This window comes from Haliotis rufescens, unplaced genomic scaffold, assembly GCF_023055435.1.
Source record: "Haliotis rufescens isolate VD_foot unplaced genomic scaffold, xgHalRufe1.0.p SCAF_19, whole genome shotgun sequence".
In the NCBI taxonomy this organism is placed as follows: domain Eukaryota; kingdom Metazoa; phylum Mollusca; class Gastropoda; order Lepetellida; family Haliotidae; genus Haliotis; species Haliotis rufescens.
Genome location: NW_025963879.1, coordinates 21,062,652 through 21,086,064, shown reverse-complemented (window position 1 = coordinate 21,086,064; position 23,413 = coordinate 21,062,652). Strand labels below are relative to the sequence as shown.

At 41.2% G+C, this 23,413-nt stretch overlaps 1 protein-coding gene across 1 annotated transcript; it reads right to left on the bottom strand.

The window, feature by feature from the left end:
• Positions 1–3,238: 3,238 nt before the first annotated feature.
• On the bottom strand, positions 3,239–21,642 carry LOC124135285 (inositol monophosphatase 1-like). The gene is made up of 9 exons (XM_046500548.2): positions 21,584–21,642; positions 16,122–16,242; positions 13,957–14,090; positions 12,937–13,041; positions 12,360–12,405; positions 11,452–11,560; positions 9,838–9,943; positions 7,809–7,960; positions 3,239–6,644 (listed from the first exon to the last, which is right to left on the bottom strand). Exons 2-9 carry the CDS (start codon positions 16,197–16,199, stop codon positions 6,538–6,540), a joined length of 837 nt encoding a protein of 278 aa, XP_046356504.2. The 5' UTR covers positions 16,200–16,242; positions 21,584–21,642; the 3' UTR covers positions 3,239–6,537.
• Between the last annotated feature and the right edge of the window lie 1,771 nt (positions 21,643–23,413).

Below are 23,413 nucleotides of genomic sequence, written 5' to 3'. Positions count from 1 at the left end.
ATATAATCAAGGTGCCTACGTGATTTGATGTACTTAGCGAAGTAATTCTTGACTATCGATCTTAACTTGGCGCCGCCATTTTGTTTGAAGCAAATGCAAATGATGTGAGAGGTGGAATCTGATTGATCGACATTAAAGGGACATAACTCACAATTGCCACTGGTGGCCCTACGATTGAGGTCTAGGGCCCGGTCTTGTTCGGCAAGGGCGGAAAACTGGACTTTTTGAGTCAGTTAACTCCTTTGCCTCGGGAAGATGGGACTTTACTTACTTTGTGTTTTGAGACTTTCAAAGTTAACCAATAAAACCTTGTTGATTGAAGCAAACATAATGTGAAGTAGGAGGCTATGTGAAAGCATGAGTAGAGAGCCACAGTGTGACAACACAAGACCTGATCATCTGTGCCCTGTTTCACAAAGAGATCTTAGCTGCTAAGACAAGCGTAACTCCCATCACTAATGCACTTCAGCTGAGCACACGCGTAAATGAACAGACAAAATGGCGAATTGTTGGTACAGAAGAGGCGGGGACGTCAATATCCAACTGGCCCGAATGTTTGACTTCAAAAGTATAATTTCTCGACTGTGGGACAAGTTCGGTCAAACGGCTGGGGATGCAATTAGACCCGGCCATGCAGGCCCAGAAAACGACATCTATGGGATGGAGTGGGTCTGGGCCCTCTGGATTCGCCTATGTGATGTTGCTAGGTTGATTACTACTATACCTTCCCGCTCGTGTGTTTCATCAAAAGGATAACGTTCTAAGGCCCGCATCACTGGGCATTCCCCCATATAACTGAAATGTTAGCTAAACCAAACTCACTCACACTTACATATAGCCCAATTATTTAAGTATTCCAGTTACTAGTATATCGCGGTGTGTCAGCTTAATGTGGGAGGAAAGCCCGAAGTGATGCAGGTCTCAGACGTTTGCCTCTTCGGTGAAACCTACGACCATGGGTATGGTGCTGACAACCTAGAAACAATCGGGGCGAACCGGAATTCGAACCCACAGTCACAGGTTACTGGCGTGCCCAAGGGACGCAACTCCGCATAGCGAATCGCTGCGCCTTGGACAACTGGGTCACCCGTGCCCCCCTGACCATTGAGACAGAAAACCAATATGACTATTAGATAGATATAACTGGATACAGTAAATCACTTTGATACAATCAATGTATCGGCAAACATTTTTACAGGCAAGGTCCAGCAATGCCCCGCACCCACCTTTCAATCCTTACATATTTGGTTGGCAGTCGTACAAATTGCCCTGCATCGTCATTGGATTATGCAATAGAATCCAAGCACTAGGTTGCAGTTCCCTTCGTGACATCACAAATATTACGAAAACACCTCCAAATGTCAAAGACAAACACTGGTTTCATGATCTGTACCTTTGTGAGGTAGAGGTTTTATTTACTAGATTAAACTTGACAAGTGTCCTGAACACGGAAGGTCACGGGTCAAGTTTCAGAGCCTCATTTAATCAAGACATGTGACAGCTGATCTCATTCTTGCAAATCGGATGTTTTGGACAAGAAAAAGTGTTGACTTCTTTAGGTAATATAACTTACTGATGGTTTCTATAGGTGATATACCCTTCTGATCATCCATAGGTCTAATACCCTTCAGGATCAGTCCTCGAAATAGCTGCCTGCCTGCTAGCCAAATGACTTAAATTAGCCTAGAGACATTACTGTTGAGCTGGCCCGAATGTCTAGTAATAGATAATTCTAGTCAATAGTTATTTATGTCTAGTATTTCTATGAATAATCTAGTCAGTTAAGGCGTCATTTAACGTCAACGTCTGTTTTCATTATGGTTTTTTTATTTACTCGGAAACTGGGTGTTTGCTCTACACTGATAATGACTTATATGCATGTACACGTGTCATTAACGATGGGTGTGAAAGTCTAAGGACCACCACTAACGTCAGACAAACGTACAGTACCAATAAACTTGTTAGCTTGGCTGTTGTTTAACGTAATAATCACAGGACTATTTTAACACATACTGTCAATGTCGGACTCTATTACGTCGGGCTAGTAAAACATGGTGAGGGCTTGCAACATATTTTGATAATAAGCTCTTCTGGCAAGTCAACTTTGGAAACAAGTTCACACACTGCTTCAGATGCATAAAGCCGCTAAATGGCTGATACAATGTCGTGACCTTAAATTTGATTCATGCACTCACTTAAACATGCATAAAATCCTTGTCTTAGAATATTGTGTTAAACATAAGGGACCGACAATATGATATTCAAAAGGGTTGGGGAAGGGGGGACTAGACAGCTACTGCGCTGCAACACCAGAAATTTTTTGTACTTATAGCTATGAGCCTAAATTAAACAAATTAAAAAGCTTCTTGCAACATGGTAACAACTTTTTTGTGGCAAACAAATTTTAGTCAAGTCTGAAGCAGTTAATTCTTTCAAACATTTTCTGGGACAATTTAGTTTTTTTCGATAAAATCCCAGCCCCCCCCCCCCCCCCAGAATATCGTATGGTCAATCCCATTGGCAAGGGATATAACTAAGATTAAAGATCCTAACTCTTCATAGGGTTAATCTTCATAATGTGCAATACTGGCTCCATATCTAAAATAGCTACATGTTCATTTCGGCAGAGACAGTGAAGTTTGTTTCAGTGATAAAATCCTGAAAGTAATATTTGATAAACTGACTTAACACAGAACCCCATGAAATTTTAGTTTCACAAACGACCTTCAAATTCAAAATCAATATAAAATGAATAAAGGTTACACAACATAGAGAAACAAAAGTACCAGAAAATTCATATAGAATAGGGTCCTTTATAATAAAGTCGAACTTGGATGTGTCGAATTCATGGTTGTCTTGAACTCATTTGACAGTCCCAAGTATCTAGATTAGGAATAAAAGTCCCCTCATTTCTTCTAACCCCGAATAACTCGAACTTTTTTCCAGGTCCCCACGAGTTTGACACAAGGTTCAACTGTACAATATTAAAACTCGTTTTTCTGATGACACAAAAACTGTAACAAGATCATATTTTGGATAAGCATCAGTGTAAATATCATATAATTTTATAAAAGTGAGGTAACTCCTCATATAATATAAACAATAAATCAATATACAATATCAATAAATTTAGTAAGTATTAATAAGAGTCAAAGCATTCACATTAGACTGACTTGGTACATTTAGAAAACAGTGAACGGTCATATTCCGCTGACAATAAAACATAACAATATAAATATTTCCTTTTTCCTTTTGTTTTATTACAACGTGTTTGAATCGTAATCTATCGTGTAGTTGTCCGATTTTCGATCACGAACGTTGAAACTACCAAATTTCGTTCATCCGACATAATCATATGCAACCAACAATGTCGTATTAACGGGACTTGACTGTATATCTGTACCAATATGTCTAAATTGAACAATTACCAAAAGAACGGAGATAACTTTCCCTGACTGTCCAATTCATATTGCACACATATCTGCTTACAATTTTAAGAAATATATTTTTGGGAAAACCTGATTGTTAGTCATGGGTATCAGCTCCAGAAGTAACAAAACAACACAAAATCCCCCAGCTAAAGCCCTACGAAATTGGCAAAAATATAAGCATTATCCAGAAGAGAAGACAATTATCATATAATAACTTTCTGAAAGTTTCACATATGCATATTGGCATGTTGATTGGTCAGCTGAAGCAACATGAACTAACATTGTTTCATTGTTGAGAACTCATGTGACACCATCCATTATGACACCACAAATCAAAAACATTACATCATCTGGACTACATTTGGCTTTAGGTTTTTTGTAGCTTAGCATCTAAATTCTTTGTAGCTTAGCATCTTAATTCTTTGTAGCTTAGCATCTTAGTACTTTGTAGCTTAGCATCTTTGTTCTTTTTAGCTTAGCATCTTAGTACTTTGTAGCTTAGCATCTTAGTTCTTTGTAGCCTAGCATCTTAGTACTTTGTATCTTAGCATCTTAGTTCCTTGAAGCATAGCATCTTAGTACTTTGTCGCCTAGCATCTTAGTTCCTTGTAGCTTAGCATCTAAGTACTTTGTAGCTTAGCATCTTAATTCTTTGAAGCTTAGCATCTTAATTCTTTGTAGCTTAGCATCTTAGTACTTTGTAGCTTAGCATCTTTGTTCTTTGTAGCTTAGCATCTTAGTACTTTGTAGCTTAGCATCTTAGTTCTTTGTAGCCTAGCATCTTAGTGCTTTGTAGCGTAGCATCTTAGTTATTTGTAGCTTAGCATCTTAGTTCTTTGTAGCTTAGCAATTTGGTACTTTGTAGCATAGCATCTTAGTACTTGTAGCTTAGCATCTAAGTACTTTTTAGCAATTTAGTTCTCGCTACAGCTAAACAATGATCTGAGGACATCCCATTATACGGGTCGCGTCAGAACGACCTTTTATCCAACCAATCGCAAGTGTCGCTTACCAGAAAAAGAATTCCGAACGCCAGTTACGGCCTGTACAACTGATTCCATGAAAATCATCGTCTATCTCTCGCTTCAATGGAATAAACGTTTGCTTGGAAGAGACGTTGCATAGCATGTGTGAAGTACTGTCATACAATCTCAACCTTATATTAGACATTCCAGAATGTTCTTTTGTTGAGTTTTCAAATTTGTAATTGTGAACGTTTTCGTCATGTTTAAAGCATAGTCTGAAATGGAAGTCACCAGTTTGAAACTAGTGCCGTAAAGCTCGAGAAAGCTGCTTTCTGACTGGCTAATGTCAACTTCTTGTTGGTCATTTCATTGGTCGGTCAAAGTTCACCAAAGGCCTCATAATGAATGTCCTCAGATCTTATTTAGCCATAGAGAGAACTAAGATCTGATTTGACTAAGATTGCATTTAATACGTTTTTCTTCATTTTCCTTTTTATAATGACATTGTATAGAGTTTAGAATAACCTTCTTGAAACTCAGAATTACAGACTGTCAGTCATGTACATGATCAGTGATGATGAATAGAGCAACAGTCACTCAGGGCAGATGATCTGTTATGTTTGTTTGTTGTTTAACACTGCACTCCAAAATATTCCAGCTATATAATGATGATTTGTGAATAATAGATTCTTGAACAATCCAGTGACTGTTATGATGAGCTGCGGTCCTTGTCGGCCTATGATGACTGGCTACGTAGACGTTGATTGAGATACGATGACATGCATCAACCAAGTCAGCGAGCCTGACCTCCCGATCCTGTTAGTTACCTCTTACCACAAGCATGGGTTGGTAAAGACAGATTCTAACCCTGACCTTCAAGGGTAAGTCTGCAAAGCATTATAACCTTTTGGTAATTAATCCCCAAGTATCACATACAGGCATTGGAAAGACTTCTCAAGGTCTGATTGTGATGAAAATCAAGATGCTTTTCCTTGAAGGAAACAAATCTATCAGGTTAGACATGTAAACTATCCCTTTGAACATTGTATGCATTATACCAATGCATAAACCCAAATGGCACAAGGCACTGTAGCTCACATTACATTCTTAGAAAACGGAATGTTATATTTGGTGGATTCTCTCACCAAACAATATGAAGGAGGTGGTGTGATGTGATCTGCTGGGTGTGACACAACAGATGATTCAATATCATATTCATAAAACAAAGTATTACAGCATCTGCTGAAGCAGTTTCTGATATGTAAGATAATTTATGTTCACGACGTTGTCAAACAATTACCAATGCTTAGTGCAGATGATGGTGCCAAAAACATGCGTAAAAGAAACTTTTCAAATTGTTGATTAAAAACTAAAAAATTGTATATCTGGCATCAACAAATCTGAATTGCTACACATCATATCAAAGTTTCATATTCTGACTTGCTTTCAGAGAAGAGTCTTAATGAGTTTCCACAATTATGATACAACACATTCTGAAGTTTCAAGCTCTACCCTTCAGTCAGTTCAGAGAAGAAGGGGAAAGTTAACAAACAGACAGACAGAAGAAGTGGAAAGTTAACAGATAGACAGACAAAGAGGAAGTGGAAAGTTAACAGATAGACAGACAGAGAAGATGGGAAAGTTAACAGATAGTCAGACAGAGAAGAAGTGGAAAGTTAACAGATAGACAGACAGAGAAGATGCGAAAGTTAACAGATAGACAGACAGAGAAGATGCGAAAGTTAACAGATAGACAGAGAAGAAGTGGAAAGTTAACAGATAGACAGACAGAGAAGATGGAAAAGTTAACAGATAGACAGAGAAGAAGTGGAAAGTTAACAGATAGGCAGACAAAGAAGAAGTGGAAAGTTAACAGGCAGACAGGCGAATGGACAGACGGACAAGATGCAAGGATAAAAACTCATTAGGGCCTACAGTTGTGGCGAGCCAACAAGAGATAATATTGACAACTGCATATGACAAAACTGCAACAGATACTGGCATGTCAGTGTGTGACACAGAAGATGAAACAACATACAAGACGTAACATAGTCACAGATACTGGCACGTCAGAATCTCACGATTAATTATCATCAGACACAATTTCATGCACACTGAATAGAATGTCGTGAGTGATGACCTCAGTCTCTCCCCATATCCAGATGGGTCAATATTGCAGACAATTCTCGGGCCACTTTCTCCCCACACGCCACCAGAACCCGCCGCTTCATCAGGTCACACGGTCCACCTGAAGGTCAAAAGCCCTCAACTCATTAACATCTCATATCTCTAGAACAAATTAATCTTTCAAATTTTTACTAGAAATAAATAAACAAAATACTTGTGACATTGGTGTCACATTATTTTAAATAGACACATCATTTATGACAATGGCAGAATCTTTATTAGCACACTAGCTCATTAGCTGTGATGTAGTGAGTTAGTTCAGTTTAACGCTGCTTTGAACAGTACTCCAGTTATATCAAGGCTTGTCAGGTTAATGTGGGAGGAAAGCCTGAAGCAGTGCAGGTCTAAGTTGTTTACCACTTTGGTGAAACCCACAAGCATGTATAGTGCTGACAAACATAGAAACATAATGAGGGCGAACCGGAATTCGATCCACAATTGTAGGTTTCTGGCGTGCCCAAGGGACGCAACTCTACATAGCAAATAGCCGTGCCATAGACAAATGGGCCACCCTTGCCCCCTACTGTTGGATAACCTCAAAACTGTCAAGGGTGCAGGATTGTGGGAGCACACTAACCCTAAGTCATGAGGTGAGCATCTTCCCGAGGCAAGAGAGTTATCTGACTATAAAAGTCCAGTTTCCACCCTTGCCGAACTAGGCTGGTATTATGGAGTTACATTTTGGCCGGACTAACGAGTCTATGCATAGTCCAATCAAAATCGCGCCACCATTTGTGTGAAGCAAATGCAAGTGATACGAGAGGTGGAATCTGATTGGTCCATAGGAGAGGCTTAGAAGGGACATGACTGGTAATAGCCACTGGTGGCGCTACGATCGAGCCCAGTAATTCCAGCCTTGTTTGGCAAGGGTGGAAACTGGACTTCAGTTAACTCTCTTGCCTCGGGAAGATGCGAGGTGAGTTGAAATGGGCTTTTATGGCACTTTCTGGCAACGTAATTACACCTGAATGAACCAATCTGGACTGATCCTGGTTTTACAACGCTAACTCACTGATATACTATGCCACAGTTTAAGATGAATACCCCACTTGGACACAAGCCGAGCCGACAAGTCTTTGTTTTTTCCCCTCAATGGAATGGCAGTGTAATCATGTTTACTGTATTTGGTATTTGGTTCACAGTTTATTATGATTCTGCCATAGTGTCACAACTGGAATCTATAGCTGTAAATGAATCACCCCCCACCCTGTCTATGATATCTCACCGTCGGGGTCCATGACGTACGCCCCAGCCTCCTCAGCTATCAGCAAGCCTGCTGCAAAGTCCCAGCAGTGTATGCCGTACTCCACGTACGCCTCCCCCTGCCCGTCCGCTATTCGGCAGAAGTTGATGGCAGCAGATCCGTATGCTCGGATACTGAAACAAGGAATACTTGTTTAGCAGTGTCAGCTGGTATTTCACAACAACCCAAATACCCACAGCTATGTCTAAAATCCAACGACTGTGCAATCTGGATATAAATTTGAATGAAATAGCAGGTGTGTCTCCACCTACCCGTGACTTTGGGTGGGCTAGTCTCCACCTACCCGTGACAGTGTGTGAGTTAGTCTCCACCTACCCGTGACTGTGTGTGAACTGGTCTCCACCTACCCGTGACTGTGTGTGAGCTAGTCTCCACCTACCCGTGACTGTGTGTGAGCTAGTCTCCACCTACCCGTGACTGTGTGTGAGCTAGTCTCCACCTACCCATGACTGTGTGTGAGCTAGTCTCCACCTACCCGTGACTGTGTGTGAGCTAGTCTCCACCTATGCGTGACTGTGAGCTAGTCTCCACCTACCCGTGACTGTGTGTGAGCTAGTCTCCACCTACCCGTGACTGTGTGTGAGCTAGTCTCCACCTACCCATGACTGTGTGTGAGCTAGTCTCCACCTACCCGTGACTGTGTGTGAGCTAGTCTCCACCTACCCACTACTGTGTGTGAGCTAGTCTCCACCTACCCGTGACTGTGTGTGAGCTGGTCTCCACCTACCTGTGACTGTGTGAGCTAGTCTCCACCTACCTGTGACTGTGTGTGAGCTGGTCTCCACCTACCTGTGACTGTGAGCTGGTCTCCACCTACCTGTGACTGTGTGAGCTAGTCTCCACCTACGCGTGACTGTGAGCTAGTCTCCCCTACCCGTGACTGTGTGTGAGCTGGTCTCCACCTACCCATGACTGTGTGTGAGCTAGTCTCCACCTACCCATGAATGTGTGTGAGCTAGTCTCCACCTACCCGTGACTGTGTGTGAGCTAGTCTCCACCTACCCGTGACTGAGTGTGAGCTAGTCTCCACCTACCCGTGACTGTGTGTGAGCTAGTCTCCACCTATGCCTGACTGTGAGCTAGTCTCCACCTACCCGTGACTGTGTGTGAGCTAGTCTCCACCTACCCGTGACTGTGTGTAAGCTAGTCTCCACCTACCTGTGACTGCGAGCAAGTCTCCACCTTCTAGGAGAGGCTTAGAAGGGACATGACTGGTAATAGCCACTGGTGGCGCTACGATCGAGCCCAGTAATTCCAGCCTTGTTTGGCAAGGGTGGAAACTGGACTTCAGTTAACTCTCTTGCCTCGGGAAGATGTGAGGTGAGTTGAAATGGGCTTTTATGGCACTTTCTAGCAACGTAATTACACCTGAATGAACCAATCTGGACTGATCCTGGTTTTACAACGCTAACTCACTGAATGTGTGTGAGCTAGTCTCCACCTACCCGTGACTGTGTGTGAGCTAGTCTCCACCTACCCGTGACTGAGTGTGAGCTAGTCTCCACCTACCCGTGACTGTGTGTGAGCTAGTCTCCACCTATGCCTGACTGTGAGCTAGTCTCCACCTACCCGTGACTGTGTGTGAGCTAGTCTCCACCTACCCGTGACTGTGTGTAAGCTAGTCTCCACCTACCTGTGACTGCGAGCAAGTCTCCACCTTCTAGGAGAGGCTTAGAAGGGACATGACTGTGTGTGAGCTAGTCTCCACCTACCCGTGACTGTGTGTAAGCTAGTCTCCACCTACCCAAGACTGTGTGTGAGCTAGTCTCCACCTACCTGTGACTGTGTGTGAGCTAGTCTCCACCTACCTGTGACTGCGAGCAAGTCTCCACCTACCTGTGACTGTGTATGAGCTAGTCTCCACCTACCTGTGACTGTGTGTGAGCTAGTCTCCACCTACCTGTGACTGCGAGCAAGTCTCCACCTACCTGTGACTGTGTGAGCTAGTCTCCACCTACCCGTGACTGTGTGTGAGCTAGTCTCCACCTACCCGTGACTGTGATTGACAATGCTGTGTATGTTTTTCATCTTGGTGTCCACCACTGCCGGAACCCGAGAGCTGCCTCCTTCATGGATGACAATACTCTGCTTCAGATCTGAAACCAACCATCAATAGTGAGGACAGTGATAGCCAACAGGAAGGTCTTGCTATTTAATATCTTCTTGGTAAGACTGAGCAGATCATTCAGACCAGCATATCTGATTTCCGCATCTTGAAAATAAAACCACACGGCCATGTTCCAATGCAAATAATAAAGAATGTTAACGCCACAGGTTCAATCTCTCCCGTCACGTTTTTCGTGTCGGCCATTTTGTCGTCTTGTACTTGATGTAAATGTATAACGTGCTGTCATTGTGACTGACTCACTAAGGTAGTTCTGAACACACCTTTGTCTTTGTCGCTGATCACTGACAAGTGATTACAAAGATGTGTCAAACAGATACGAAGGTAATATGACGATTGCTGCAGATTGTCCCTATCAGTCTAGACACGGATTGATTTGGTTGGTTGGTTTGTTGTTTAACGCTGCACTCAGCAATATTCCAGCTATATGACGGCGGTCTGTAAATAATCGAGTCTGGACCAGACAATCCAGTGATTAATATCATGAGCATCGATCCACACAATTGGGATCGATGACATGCATCAACCAAGTCAGCGAGCCTGACCACCCGATCCCATTAGTCGCCTTTTACGACAAGCATAGTCACCTTTTATGGCAAGCATGGGTTGCATAAGATCTATTCTACCCCTGAATCTTCACGGGTCAGACACGGATTGAGTCGATACTACTTTTGTTTGGATGGACATTTCTTCGTTTTGTTCACTAGGATGGGTTGTAGCAAGGATATTTATGAACGATCTAACTTTGTCGTTTCTCAAGGAATGCCTAAACATTGTGGACAGAGATTAAAGGGTCTAAATGATCAGAAACAACAATTCTGTATTTGATCTACTAAGGAATTCCTAGTGGTTCCCCCTGGAATGTGTAAGTAGTCCGTCAGTGTTTACGTCATTTTAAGAATACACTCTCGTGAAAAACACATTATTCTTTAGTTTGAAGTTTACACGATATACAGCTTTTCCATTGGATAAAAAGTTGGTCACATGACCGTGAAATTGACGTTCATAAGTGTATGAACGACAATATTTGATGTTCATACATTTTTCACGAGACCGTGTTCTTGAAATGACGTAAACACTGACGGACTACTTCCACATTCCCGGGGAAACCCCTGGGAATTCCCTAGCACGAAAACATACAAAAGCGTTGTTTCTGATCATTTAGACCCTTTAATCTTCAACTCAGCATTTAAATATACATTAAGAAACGTCAGAGAGTTTGACGGCATGAACGTTTAAGAATATCCTCGACGTTCATACAGCTTGGCCCTCACTCTATGAAGGTTCATACTCCAATGAACTCATGAAGTCAATTCTTAAATGAACGTCAAATTGTGCCGTTCATGCACTTATGTACGTCAATTTCGCAGCCATGTGACCAACCCCTCTTCCAATGGAAAAGCTCTATATCATGTCAAGTTCACATTAAAAAATCATTTGTGCCTGAATACAAATAAATTGTTTTGACCAACATCTCACCTGTAACACTGCTTACAGCAAGCTTCCTTCCATTACAGTATGACCCATGACCTTTCATGCTGGTGTACATAATGTCAAGGACAGGTATATAGACAACACCCACTATCACCTGCCAAAAAAGGAAATTGATTGATGTCAGAGACTTTCAATTCAATTCTAGTTGTATGGGTCAACACTTTATGAGAGGCTTGTTCTAAGTGTTTTAGACCCGTGAAGATCCAGGGTAGAATAGGTCTTCAGCAACCCATGCTTGCTGTAAAAAGCGACTATACTTGTCGTAAGTGGCGACTAACGGGATCGGGTTGTCAGGATGCTGACTTGTTTGATGCATGTCATTGATCCCAATTGCGTGGATCGGTGCTCATGGTGTCAATCACTGGATTGCCTGGTCCAGATTTGATTATTTACAGACTGCCGTCATATAGCTGGAATATTGCTGAGTGCGGCAGTAAACAACAAACAAACAAACAATCTAAGTGTATTAAAGGCCAGCAAATGTAAGGATTGTTTTAGAAACAAGCTTACCATAATTTTGAACACGTTGAACAAAACAAAAATGCTGGTTTTTATTTAAATTATGCTTACTTTTTTTATAAGAAATACTATTTTTTATTCTCAGAAATTAACCTCAAACCAACCCAGACAACTATTAGGTTATTTTTCATAATCTGTAAAATAAGAAATAAAATTGTTCTGACCAAAATTACTTGCAAATGTGAGTGAGTCAATAAACACTCATCAACGTTCCATATCACAGCAGCTTGCAAATAACAGAGTCTAGGCCACACAAACCAGTGGCTGACAGCATGAGCATGCCCCATGATGTCATTGTACAGTGGCACAAGTCAGACATGTTGACCACCCAATCCACATTTTGTGTTGACCAGTAAACCGATAATGCCTCCTACCTCCTTATTGGCTGTCAACCCCATGGAATACGATACTTCAGGGATGCTAGAATGGAAAATAAATACACAAAGTAAACATAGAGTGAGTGAGTGGGTTTGATGCCGCTTTTAACAGTATTCCAGTCATATCAATGCTTGTCAGCTTAATGTGGGAGGAAAACCAGAAGTGATGCAGGTCTGAGATGGTGAAACCAGAGCACGAATATGGTGCTGAAACATAATCAGGATGTACTGGGATTTGAACCAAAGATCATAGGTTTCTGGCGTGCCCAAGGGACGTAACTCTGCATAGTGAATGTGGCACCTTTGACAGCCCGGCAACCTGACCAGGTGGAGACCTTAGACTGAGTTGAGTATACCCATAGTTTGTATCAGATACAAAGTTTTGTGAATCGTTGACAGATTTATGAGTGCTTCCAAATATTGCTGATTTTGCTTTAATACCTCTGCAAAGTTTATTCTTCAACGTTCAATGTCATTTCACAGTTGATGTCTATTTATAAGAAATCCAATATGACCCGATCCCCTTACAACCAGGAAGACTGTGACCTAAATGTCCTCTTTCCCCAGAACCTACCTGTGTACAAAGTTGGTGGTTCCATCGATAGGATCAACAATCCACGTCAGGTCGTCTGTAAAGTCACAGGGGACATCGCCATCTGTCGTCTCCTCGCCTATGAACCTAAATCATGAAAGAGAACATTCTTCAAAGGCTGAATAATTTTAACCAATGTACAAAATACCTGCCTGCCCGTTGCCCGTGGCTGGTAACTTTTCTGTCAGGCTGCATGATATTTTCTTCCGCCTGCCCGATTTTCTGGCAGATAAGTTTAAAACTACTTACATATTCAGTTTTATAATAACTTTTTGTAGATTCTCAAGTGATTGTTTGCATTAATTCAACTGAATCAAGACGCGATTTGTATCTTATTTTTTGGCGACTTTTCAGTATTTGTAATGTCTGAATGAAGGCAGGTAACTTTGAAGATGGGCAGGCAACACTTATGGGTCACCTGCCCGATAGTCGTTGGGTTTTAAAATTATTTTGCACACTGTCAACAACTGGCTAACAAAACCAGGTATTGACCAGGCTCCCATCCACAGAATGTCATCCAACTTACTACAAATGAATGGCAAAAGATTGCTTTTACGTCTTTGTATCAGAGCAAAATATCTGAGATTAGGCTTAAAAAAATAATAGTATTGGTCCTCAGGCACCGCCCACATCATCATAAAATCTGCCGCATGTTTCGTTTCTATTTCCATTAAATTACTTTTTTTTAAATCCTTAAATATTCCAAGTCTAACTGCAGTCAAATACTGTATTCCAGTATTTTACTCATCGTGGAATACATTTATGAAGGGAGTCCCTTTCCTAGGTTGATTGTACACAACTGTATATTTGATTACACAACTGTATATTTGGTTACACAACTGTTTATTTGGTTACACAACTTTTTATTTGGTTACATACAAGTTTGAACAAAAACATCATTTCTTTTCAAAAGACAAAGCCCGCACCAGATTTTCAAAAACCATTGCCTGAGAACCAATTCTTTTATTTTTTTTATGCCTTAATGACAGTGATATCACCTACTTGTGTGAGGGGTATCTTTCGTTGATGTATCCGATCACCCACTTCTCCACCGCTTGGTCCGTCTCGGTCACAAGGTCAGCATTGCTCTGTTTCGTTTCCACATTTTTCTTCTTGGAAAATCCATCTTTTATCATCTGTGATGACACAATTATATCACTGCTGACTTAACGAAACTTGAACTGACAAGGAATGACTGCTTAATTGGATTTTTAAAAAATGTAATTATTTTGTACGTGAACTGAAAGAGCTATTATTCCTTATTTGTCTGGCATCATAAGTCCTCCGGCTCGTGGTATAAAACCTAATGCGGGATGCAAAAAAAAAACATGTACACCAAGTGATCACTCTACAACAAATTAAAACAAATTCAAAAATTATAGTAAACAGCTGTTCGATTTAGCTGAGTGGACTTTCATAGACTTGAAAAAATGTGCAGATTTTTGCTTTGAAGCAGGGCAGATGGGATTTATTCTGCTTCTCAGAAATCCATGTGCAGCCTGACTTGTTCATGGTGGGGTATAAGGGATTTATTCTCCAGCTGAGAAATTTATGTCCCTGAAAGGCAGGATACATAGTATTTTATCGAGATCACATGGATCTCATCATTCTGACAACTTAGCCCAAACTTGTCTTCTTGTATAATTTTTGTGGAATTTACTGTTGGTGCATGTGCAATGATGAAATGTTCTCACTAGACAGTAGTGCTGTGTATTGCCTGGAGTGACTGAGTTTGGTTTAATGCCAATTTTGACAGAATTCCAGTTATATCCAGTGTGCCAGCTCAATGTAAGAGTAAAGCCCTAATTGATGCAGGTTGTTGGCGTTTACAACTTCGGTGAAACCCACGAGCACGGGTATGGTGATGACAAACATAGAAACATAATCAGGGTGAACTGGGATTCAAGCCAACAATCATAGGTTTCTGGCAGGCACAAGGGATGCAAATCTGAACAACGAATATTGGCGCCTTAGACGACTGGGCCACCCGTGCCCCATATTGCTGCAATTTTGTATTGCAATATATTGCGATACTTAGGTCTGTATTGCGATATGCATTGCAATATACTTGTATTGAAATTAACATGGTTATGATTATTGTAGCTTGAACATTTGTTGAAGATGTTACAACCAAGATATTGTAGGATGCGATGACTTGCAAACAATACAAGCACTTTTGGCCACTACTGGAAAAATTAACGTGTTGGTAAAAATGACATTGGGTGGTGCCGGCCCAGTAGTGTTGTGAAATTGCCCGGTTCTCCTGCATGTTTCACCACGACATTACAGAGATGGCGTACACAATGTTTTCCTTCAACCTTCAACCTGTCTTTTGTGTTTTTAAAGACTAAAATAGCGCCTTACATTGGCTTTTCCCCTTTGAGAGATAAAACCCAAAGATTTATACTTATTTACGTATTTTCTTAATATACTGACTCCTTTACAAATATTATTTAGATCATATTGCAATATGTATTGTTGAAGCTCTGTTTCATGTTTAACTATGTACTACTGTACAGTCTTACTAGACAGGAGACCCGTGAAGATCCGGGGTAGAATAGGTCCTCAGCAACCCAAGCCTGCCATAACAGGCGACGAAGCTTGTTGAAAGAGGCGACTAATGCGATCGGGTGTTCAGACTTGCAGACTTGGTTGATACATGTCATCGTATCCCAATTGCATAGATCGATGCTCATGATATTAATCACTGGATTGTCTTGTCCAGTTTTGACTTTTTACAGACTGTCGTCATATGGAATATTGCTGAGTGCGGCGTTAAACAACAACAAACAAACTAGACAGGAGTGAGTGAGTGAGTGAGTGAGTGAGTATGGTTCTACACCGCTTTCATCAATATTCAAGCAATATCATGGCAGGGGACACCAGTAGTCAGCTTCACACATTTCACCCATGTGGGAAATCGAACCCTTTTCTTCGGAGTGGCAAGCAAATGCTTTAATCACTAGGCTACCCCTCTGTCACATTTCTAGATAGGAAGGCGTTATTGAGTATTTGATGCCTGGAAATTTTAAATTTGGAACAGACAGCTTTAGCTTGAGGTTTCAAATGCCAAAATGTCCAGGCATCAAATACTCATTAACACCCACAATCTGAAAACACAAAAAAGTTATCTCCCAAATACAATCTCATCCATACTGAATACGAACCTCTCCAGCCTTCTTAGCTACTTCCACTGCAAAGTCCAGAAATTCCTGCAGTTGCTGAGAGCTGACTTGTACCGACATGGTGGGATGGTTACAATCTCAGAGTGGGAGAAATGCTATCAAACTGATAATAATAAACAAGCAGATATTACATATGATTACTAGAAACAACAGATAATCATGGTAATGTTTGAAACAAACACAGAGAGAAGAAATAAATGGGCATATTTAAATACCATGGTGTTTTTAAGAAAATAAAGTCTGTTCTCTCCACATGTGTTGTGTTATAAAGTATGGTTTTGTCCTCAATATTATAGTTAACGCACAAGGAAATTAATCAAGGATTGACCATGCCTGTGTGCAGCATCATCCACAAGCTCCTTCCCAGCGCGTGTCACCTTCGTTACACTCTCGGTAACATCGGTGCCACCAGTGTGGGCGCGGCCATTACAAGAATCCTGAAATTTGCCCTCCAACCCCATATACAGTAACGTTTATACTTTTGTTTATGTCTTTGGGAATGCCATCATATTTCAATTTCAAAAGGTTTACGACTGACCATGTTTTCCAGATGAATTTACTTTGTTGTTTTGATAATCAGATTGGTTCGAGATTGCAGACAAACAGAAAATCAACCAACTTCTCCCTTACATTCTTACTATATCAATAACACGATAGTTTTAATGAAACAGAAATTCAAATTGACAAACGAAGCAAGTAATTTAGCAGAGATAAGTGTATTTGGCGTCACGACAGTCGTCACTTGTTTGTAAACATAACGGTCCTTCGGTTGGGAGTTCAACTCCAAGCATGGTTGTGGCCACCTTTTCACAGTGGGGAGTTTTGACTGGTGGCAGCGATAGTATAGAGAGCTCCGCGAACGGGCTATTGCTGTGAGGAGCTTGCATCTTCCAGAGGCAAGAGAGTTAACTGACTTTAAAAGGTCCTCTTTACACTCATGCCGAATTACACTGGAATTCCTGGGCTCGATCGTAGCGCCACCAGCATCTTCCCGAGGCAAGGGAGTTAACTGACTTTAAAAGTCTAGTTTCCATCCTTGCCAAACTAGGCTGGAATTCCTGGGCTCGACCGTAGCGCCACCAGTGGCTATTACGAGTTATGTCCCTTCTAAGCCTCTCATATGGACCAATCAGGTTCCACCCCTCATATCATTTGTATTTGCTTCAAACAAAATGGCGGAGCCAATCAGGACGATCTGATTGATAATCAAGACCTAAACTGTGATAAAACGGGTCTTACATCACGAAATGCATCTAATCACATGAGCACCTTGATTAAAAACATGAAAGGATTTAGAAAATATCTGTTGACACTGAGTTGGTGGTGCACATGCTTTGCAAATCCTGCAATCATCCGATATCTGCTTGACAGTTTACAAACTGGATTTTGATTTCGTTGTGCGATTTTGATTGGACAATGCATAGACTCATTAGTCCAGCCAAAATGTAACTCCATAATACCAGCCTATTTCGGCAAGGGTGGAAACTGGACTTTTATAGTCAGGTAACTCTCTTGCCTCGGGAAGATGGTGTGCAGAGGCAAACATAAACATTCCTTGGGACCCTGTGCCCGTCTCGTACACTCTGTGGCTGTTGTGGCATGGACACAGTGGTTTGTGTTTGTTTGGGAAAACCATGAGCCATGAGAGATGGGTGACATCATCTTGACATATATCTTCCCAACTAACAATATTCAAATAATCAACTAATTCATCAATCGGTAATTAATTTGGATGCGCCATCTTCCTTGAGAGGAATGAAAGAACGATGTTACCGTGGATATGTTAGATCTTTGGGGAGTGTCTTTTATCCCTGGATAAAGTACAGACGTTGCCTTTGATCCTTTAGAAAACCATCTTAGAATAGAAGATATTACTTGAATAATAATCAGCAGCAGCAGCAGCAGAGTTACAGACATCACCTCATGCTACACTAAATCATCACTCACCTTCGTGCTATTTTGCTCATTCGTATATATATATACTTAACACAGTGATGTTACCATTTATTTATTATTATTAGAGTGTCAAGCATTCAGAAATTTATTAATACACTGGTAGCACATGGTCTAGTCATGTCAATAACATAACCCTAATTTGTTTCAACCCATTCTAATATAGTGTTTAACCTGTGTAGAGTCTGTATAAAAAAGGGGGTCTCTAGCAACCTCAGCTTGTTCGAGGTGACTAAATGGATCGGGTGGTCAGGCTTGGTGACTTGGTTGACTGTCATCATATCTCAGTTGTGGGATCGATGCTCATGATGTCGCTCATTGGATTGTCTGGTCCAGACTCGTTTATTTATAGCATCACATAGGTGGAATTTTGCTGAGTGAGGCATTATACAGCAAACTAATATCGGGAATCTTGTTCCATACATACATTATAGCATGTCATACATATTGCGACATACATATTACATAAAAACATAAAAGGATAAGTAGCCTATTTCCTGAATGCACCAAAATGTCGTTAAAGGCGACTAACGGGATCGGGTGGTCAGACTCGTTGACTTGGTTCGATGCATGTCATCGATACCAATTGCGCGGATCGATGCTCATGTTGTCAATCACTGGATTGTCTGGTCCAGACTCGAATATTTACAGGCCGCCGGCATACAGCTGTAATATTGCCTAGTGCGGCCTAAAGGTACATAAAAAATGTAACTGATATGAATTTGTTTCCAAAGTTCACTGGCGAGGAGAGCTTGTTCGCAAAAAATGTTGCAAGCCCTCATCCTATTTTACTAACCATACTTTATGGCTACAGTCTCCATATTTTGTGTTTACCTAAATGTATTGAGTTTGTTTTGAGTGATTGAGTGAGTTGGGTTCAATGCCGCTTTTAACAGTATTCCAGTTATATCATGGTGTGTCAGCTTAATGTGGGAGGAAAACCCAAAGTGATGCAGGTCTCAGACGTTTACCACATCGGTGGATCCACAGCTTTCTCAATGTAAAAAATACATTCCCTGCACATTATTTTTTGGGAATATCACGCCTTCAAACAAATATGAAAAGCACATGTCAATATACCAAAATTAGAAAACTGCGCCAAATATTCTAACACAAATGATAAGCGGTCTCATTCATTCGTCGGTCGCTGTAGACATTTTCCATTTGTGATGTACTGGATATGCTTTCTAGTTCAGTCAAAGAGAATATTGTTATTTGGAAAATATAACGTTGTATATCCGTTATACTACCACAACATCAGATCAGCTGTTTCATGTGACGTCATCCACGTCACAACACGCGAGGTCAAATCACGCGCACCTGTCCAGACGACAAATTCACAGCAGTGGGAAATCACCGACCGTTCATAAGCCTATTCGAATAAAATTGCAGACTGTACCGAAATAAAATTAAGTTTACACATTGCTGACATTTCAGATGACATATCAAATAAGAGTTGAAGACTTGCAATAGATTATCATATGTTAATCGAAAGTACACTAGTGTACATCAATAATATGAAAATCTAATATTAATATTAGACTAGATCTAATATCCATGGCAGAATGTTGGAAATACAGGCTGATAATATATTCCATATTCTGAAGAGATTAGTAATGTGTATTTGATGATATATATGCATACACAAATGGTCATCAATTATCTTGTACAATCACAGCATGTACCATGTACATTAGACTCACGGAAAATTCTATTTCAGCAAACCAATCACAGCGCCATTATCACAGTTTCAATGAAAGGAAAAACAAATCAAAATCGAACCTAACAGCACATTGAATCCATAAGCGGTTGTAGCATTGTGGAAGTTATGTTGATGTTTTCAGTAGTTGCATTATGTTTGTATCGCATGTACCATTGACAGAATCGGGGGCCGAGCTACCACATGTGGAACAGACCTTGACACAATTTGTTTACAATATCGCGTCGACTCACGTTAGATGTCGTGGCCACACTTTTGAAATCTCCATTTGCGACAAAATGTGAAACAGTTAGGGCAAGTCACTCACACGGTCAGGTAGTTTGAGCAATCACACATGACTCTTTGTCATTCCATATGAAAATAAAGTAGCAGTTATTTGTCTCAACGGGCGAGCATGTAGGACAACCGGTAGACACGAAATCGCGGCACAGATATGATGCGAATGTGCCCTGTCGATTACTTCGGGCTTGGCCATTCAATGTTTAGGTTTTGATCATGAACTTCCTGCCCATAAATAGATCTATACTCTATACCACCTTAATATTAACGATTATAGCTATCTTTCCATATCTTTGATTTGAATATTTTCTGCAAATCAGCATCATAAACAAAAAGACAATCTGCACGGTCGTTTCGTCTCTAGCGCCATGCTAAATCGCCATGACACACAGTCGATAAACATATGCAATACTTGAACAAAAAACTTCCGTGGCCATCTGCATGATCTGACGACTAAACATTAGAACTCTTACGCCAATAACTGTACAGTGGAGTTCAGATTTCATTTTCAAATTGGCGGTCTGATATAATAATAGTTACGTGTATGTGACATGGGTGCATAATAAAAAATTGCTTTCATTCGCATGAAGTTCAACATGGCAGAAAAAGATCGAGAAGCGCGCGCGTAACCACTTTACTAATCTCGCAATCCGTAGCACTGAATAAAATATGAGTTACGCGATATTAACGCTGAGATGATTAGGGTGATGATGGTTATAATTTCATTCTATGAATGTCATAAATGTAATCGAGATATGTACTGTCGTTTTCTCATGTGTACCGCCCATTCCGCCATTACCGAAGTCGACAAAAATATACAGAACGTGTAAATAAACTTGTTCGTAAAGGAGTGAACAGAAATCTATTAACGTGAATAAGTATACAGTTGTGAGAAACATGTCTTTCTGACAACTCTGGTCATATTATTTCTTATGAACAAGGTTTTTGTCTGAAAATATGTACGTGTATGTGACATGGGTGCATAATCAAAATTCGCCGTAATTCGCTTGGTGTTCAAACATGGCAGAGAAAGGGCAAGAAGCGCTGTAGCCCCTTTACTAATCTCTCCATATTTCGCAATCCGTAGCATTGTATAAAGTATGAGTTGCACGATGTTAAAGCTAAGATGATTGGGGTGATGATGATGGTTATAATTTTGACTTTGTGCACTCATTGTTTGATATCTAAATTCACGGTTCAAAAAGGGAATTTTCTCGGGACCATATATATGGTCCCTTGGCACTATGCGGCTGTGAAAAGTGAGGGACCATATATGGTCCCGTGGCATCCAGAGGGTTAATAACAAATAATTTGCTGACAGGTCGTCGAATGCGGAACGCTGCTACAGGATCAATCCTACAATCTTTAATCGGTCTCTAAATGTATCTTTAATACAGACTTTTACCATAAAAATCAGGCTTGGTATCAAACCAAAACGGGTATACTAAGTTGATTGTGTTCGCGATTGTTATACAATCATTCACACACCTACCTTACAAGCTCACCGCACACAAATGCGACTGTCAACCGGGACTAGCTTGTAGCACAATATTTAGAGTGACCTCCCTTCATTTGTTTATAAACTCCATGTCAGTGCTAACGTTCGGGGATCGCTGTGAGGATCGAGGATCGGTTGTGAAAAAAAAACATCAAATGGGTTTAGGTCGGCAAAGTATTATGCAGTTCTAAGGCCAATCTCAGGGTTTTGCTGATAATCGCTTTAAACTTCTGTTGTTGCCTCATCATTAGTGCTTAGCCGAGAGCTTCCTACGCCACGAGTGATATGTGGGTTCATGTCTTGACTGTATGATCCCATCGCAGCTCTAGGCGACATTAGTGCTGGTCGAGCTGGTATTATATACTGAACAACAAAAGTTCCTGTGTCATTGAATAAGATTTAATGCAAAGTTATGTTTTTTTTACCAAATCTGTAACAATTTCTGTTTGCAGCAGATAAAAGACTCCTTGTAAGTGCTCAAATGGTTTAATTTGCCATACTGACTTGAACATGCCAATTTACAAATTTATAGCGTGTGTGTCCACCTCTGGTTGCGATGCAAGCAACACATCTTCGTCTCATGGAATGGACCAGGCGTCCTGTGGGATATCTGTCCATATCTGCTGGAGCATGTTTCGAAGTTCCTGGAGTGTCTGTGGAACACGTGGTTGACGTCGAAGGCGCCGATCCCTCTCATCCCACATGTGCTCGATTGGTGAGAGATCGGGGGAGCGAGCCGGCCAGGGGATGACATTCACGTTGTTTTGTTGAAGAGAATCCTGAACAAGTCGAGCAATATGAGGCCGGGCGTTGTCATGCTGAAAGGTAATGCCTGGGCCTTGACGACGGAAAAACGGTAAAACAACAGGGCCGATGATCTCGTCTCGGTAGCGCTGCATGTCCATTGAGATTTCCCTCTACCACTATCAAACGGGTCCTCTGTCTTGCTGTAATCACACCCCATACCATAACGCTGCCGCCCCGCAACCGATCTTCTTCCATGACACAATGATTGACGTAACGTTCACCTCGACGTCGGTACACTCGAATCCGTCCATCGCTGTGGCTGAGGTGAAAACGAGAATCGTCAGTGAATAGAACTTGTCCCCACTGCATAACCGTCCAGCGTAGACGCTGTCTGCACCACTGTAGACGTGCTTGACGGTGGTTTCCTGTCAAAATGGGACGTCTGGCGGGTCTTCTGGCGACAATCCCTGCACATCTGAGGCGACGACGTACGGTTTTTGAAGATATTCGTCGAAGGCCAGGGATGCTTCTTGCGGTCACTGTTGCTGGCTGGAATCGATTTCCTCGGTGTGTTGTTCGAATCCAGTTGTCTTGTCGATTATTGGTTACGCGTGGCCTGCCACTCCGAGGATGGTATCAGACTGCATTCGTCTGTTGTCAACGTTGCCATAAACACCAAATGGTGTTTCTGTGGACGTTAAATTGTCTTGCAACATCACGTTGAGTCGATCCTGCTTCAACATACCAATGGCTCGCAGACGCTCATTGTCGGACAGGCGTGGTATTTCGTAATGTTTAATAATTGCGTAATTTTGTTGTTTTTCTGAGTGGTTGTTGTCAGCAAGATGCTAAACATTGCATATGGAATCCCGTTAACGCACGTTTTTATACCCATTCTTGGGTAGTGAAATGCATGGGGCTTGCATAAAAGTCAACTTTTGCATGGAATGCATGCTTTTCTATAGCAGTTGCGTTTTTGTGACTTGATTCCATACATGTACTACAATATCGAAAAACAAACTTTACTTGTTTGAAAAATACACTTAAATATTGGTGTCACAGGAATTGTTGAGTATA

Excerpts from the sequence above, each read along its gene's own strand:
- LOC124135285 (XM_046500548.2), bottom strand. The coding sequence starts at position 16,199 with ATGTCGGTACAAGTCAGCTCTCAGCAACTGCAGGAATTTCTGGACTTT. Across the intron at positions 14,091-16,121 it reads TAGCTAAGAAGGCTGGAGAG|ATGATAAAAGATGGATTTTC; the intron begins GTTCGTATTCAG and ends GTGTCATCACAG. Across the intron at positions 6,645-7,808 it reads GTACGTCATGGACCCCGACG|GTGGACCGTGTGACCTGATG; the intron begins GTGAGATATCAT and ends TTTGACCTTCAG.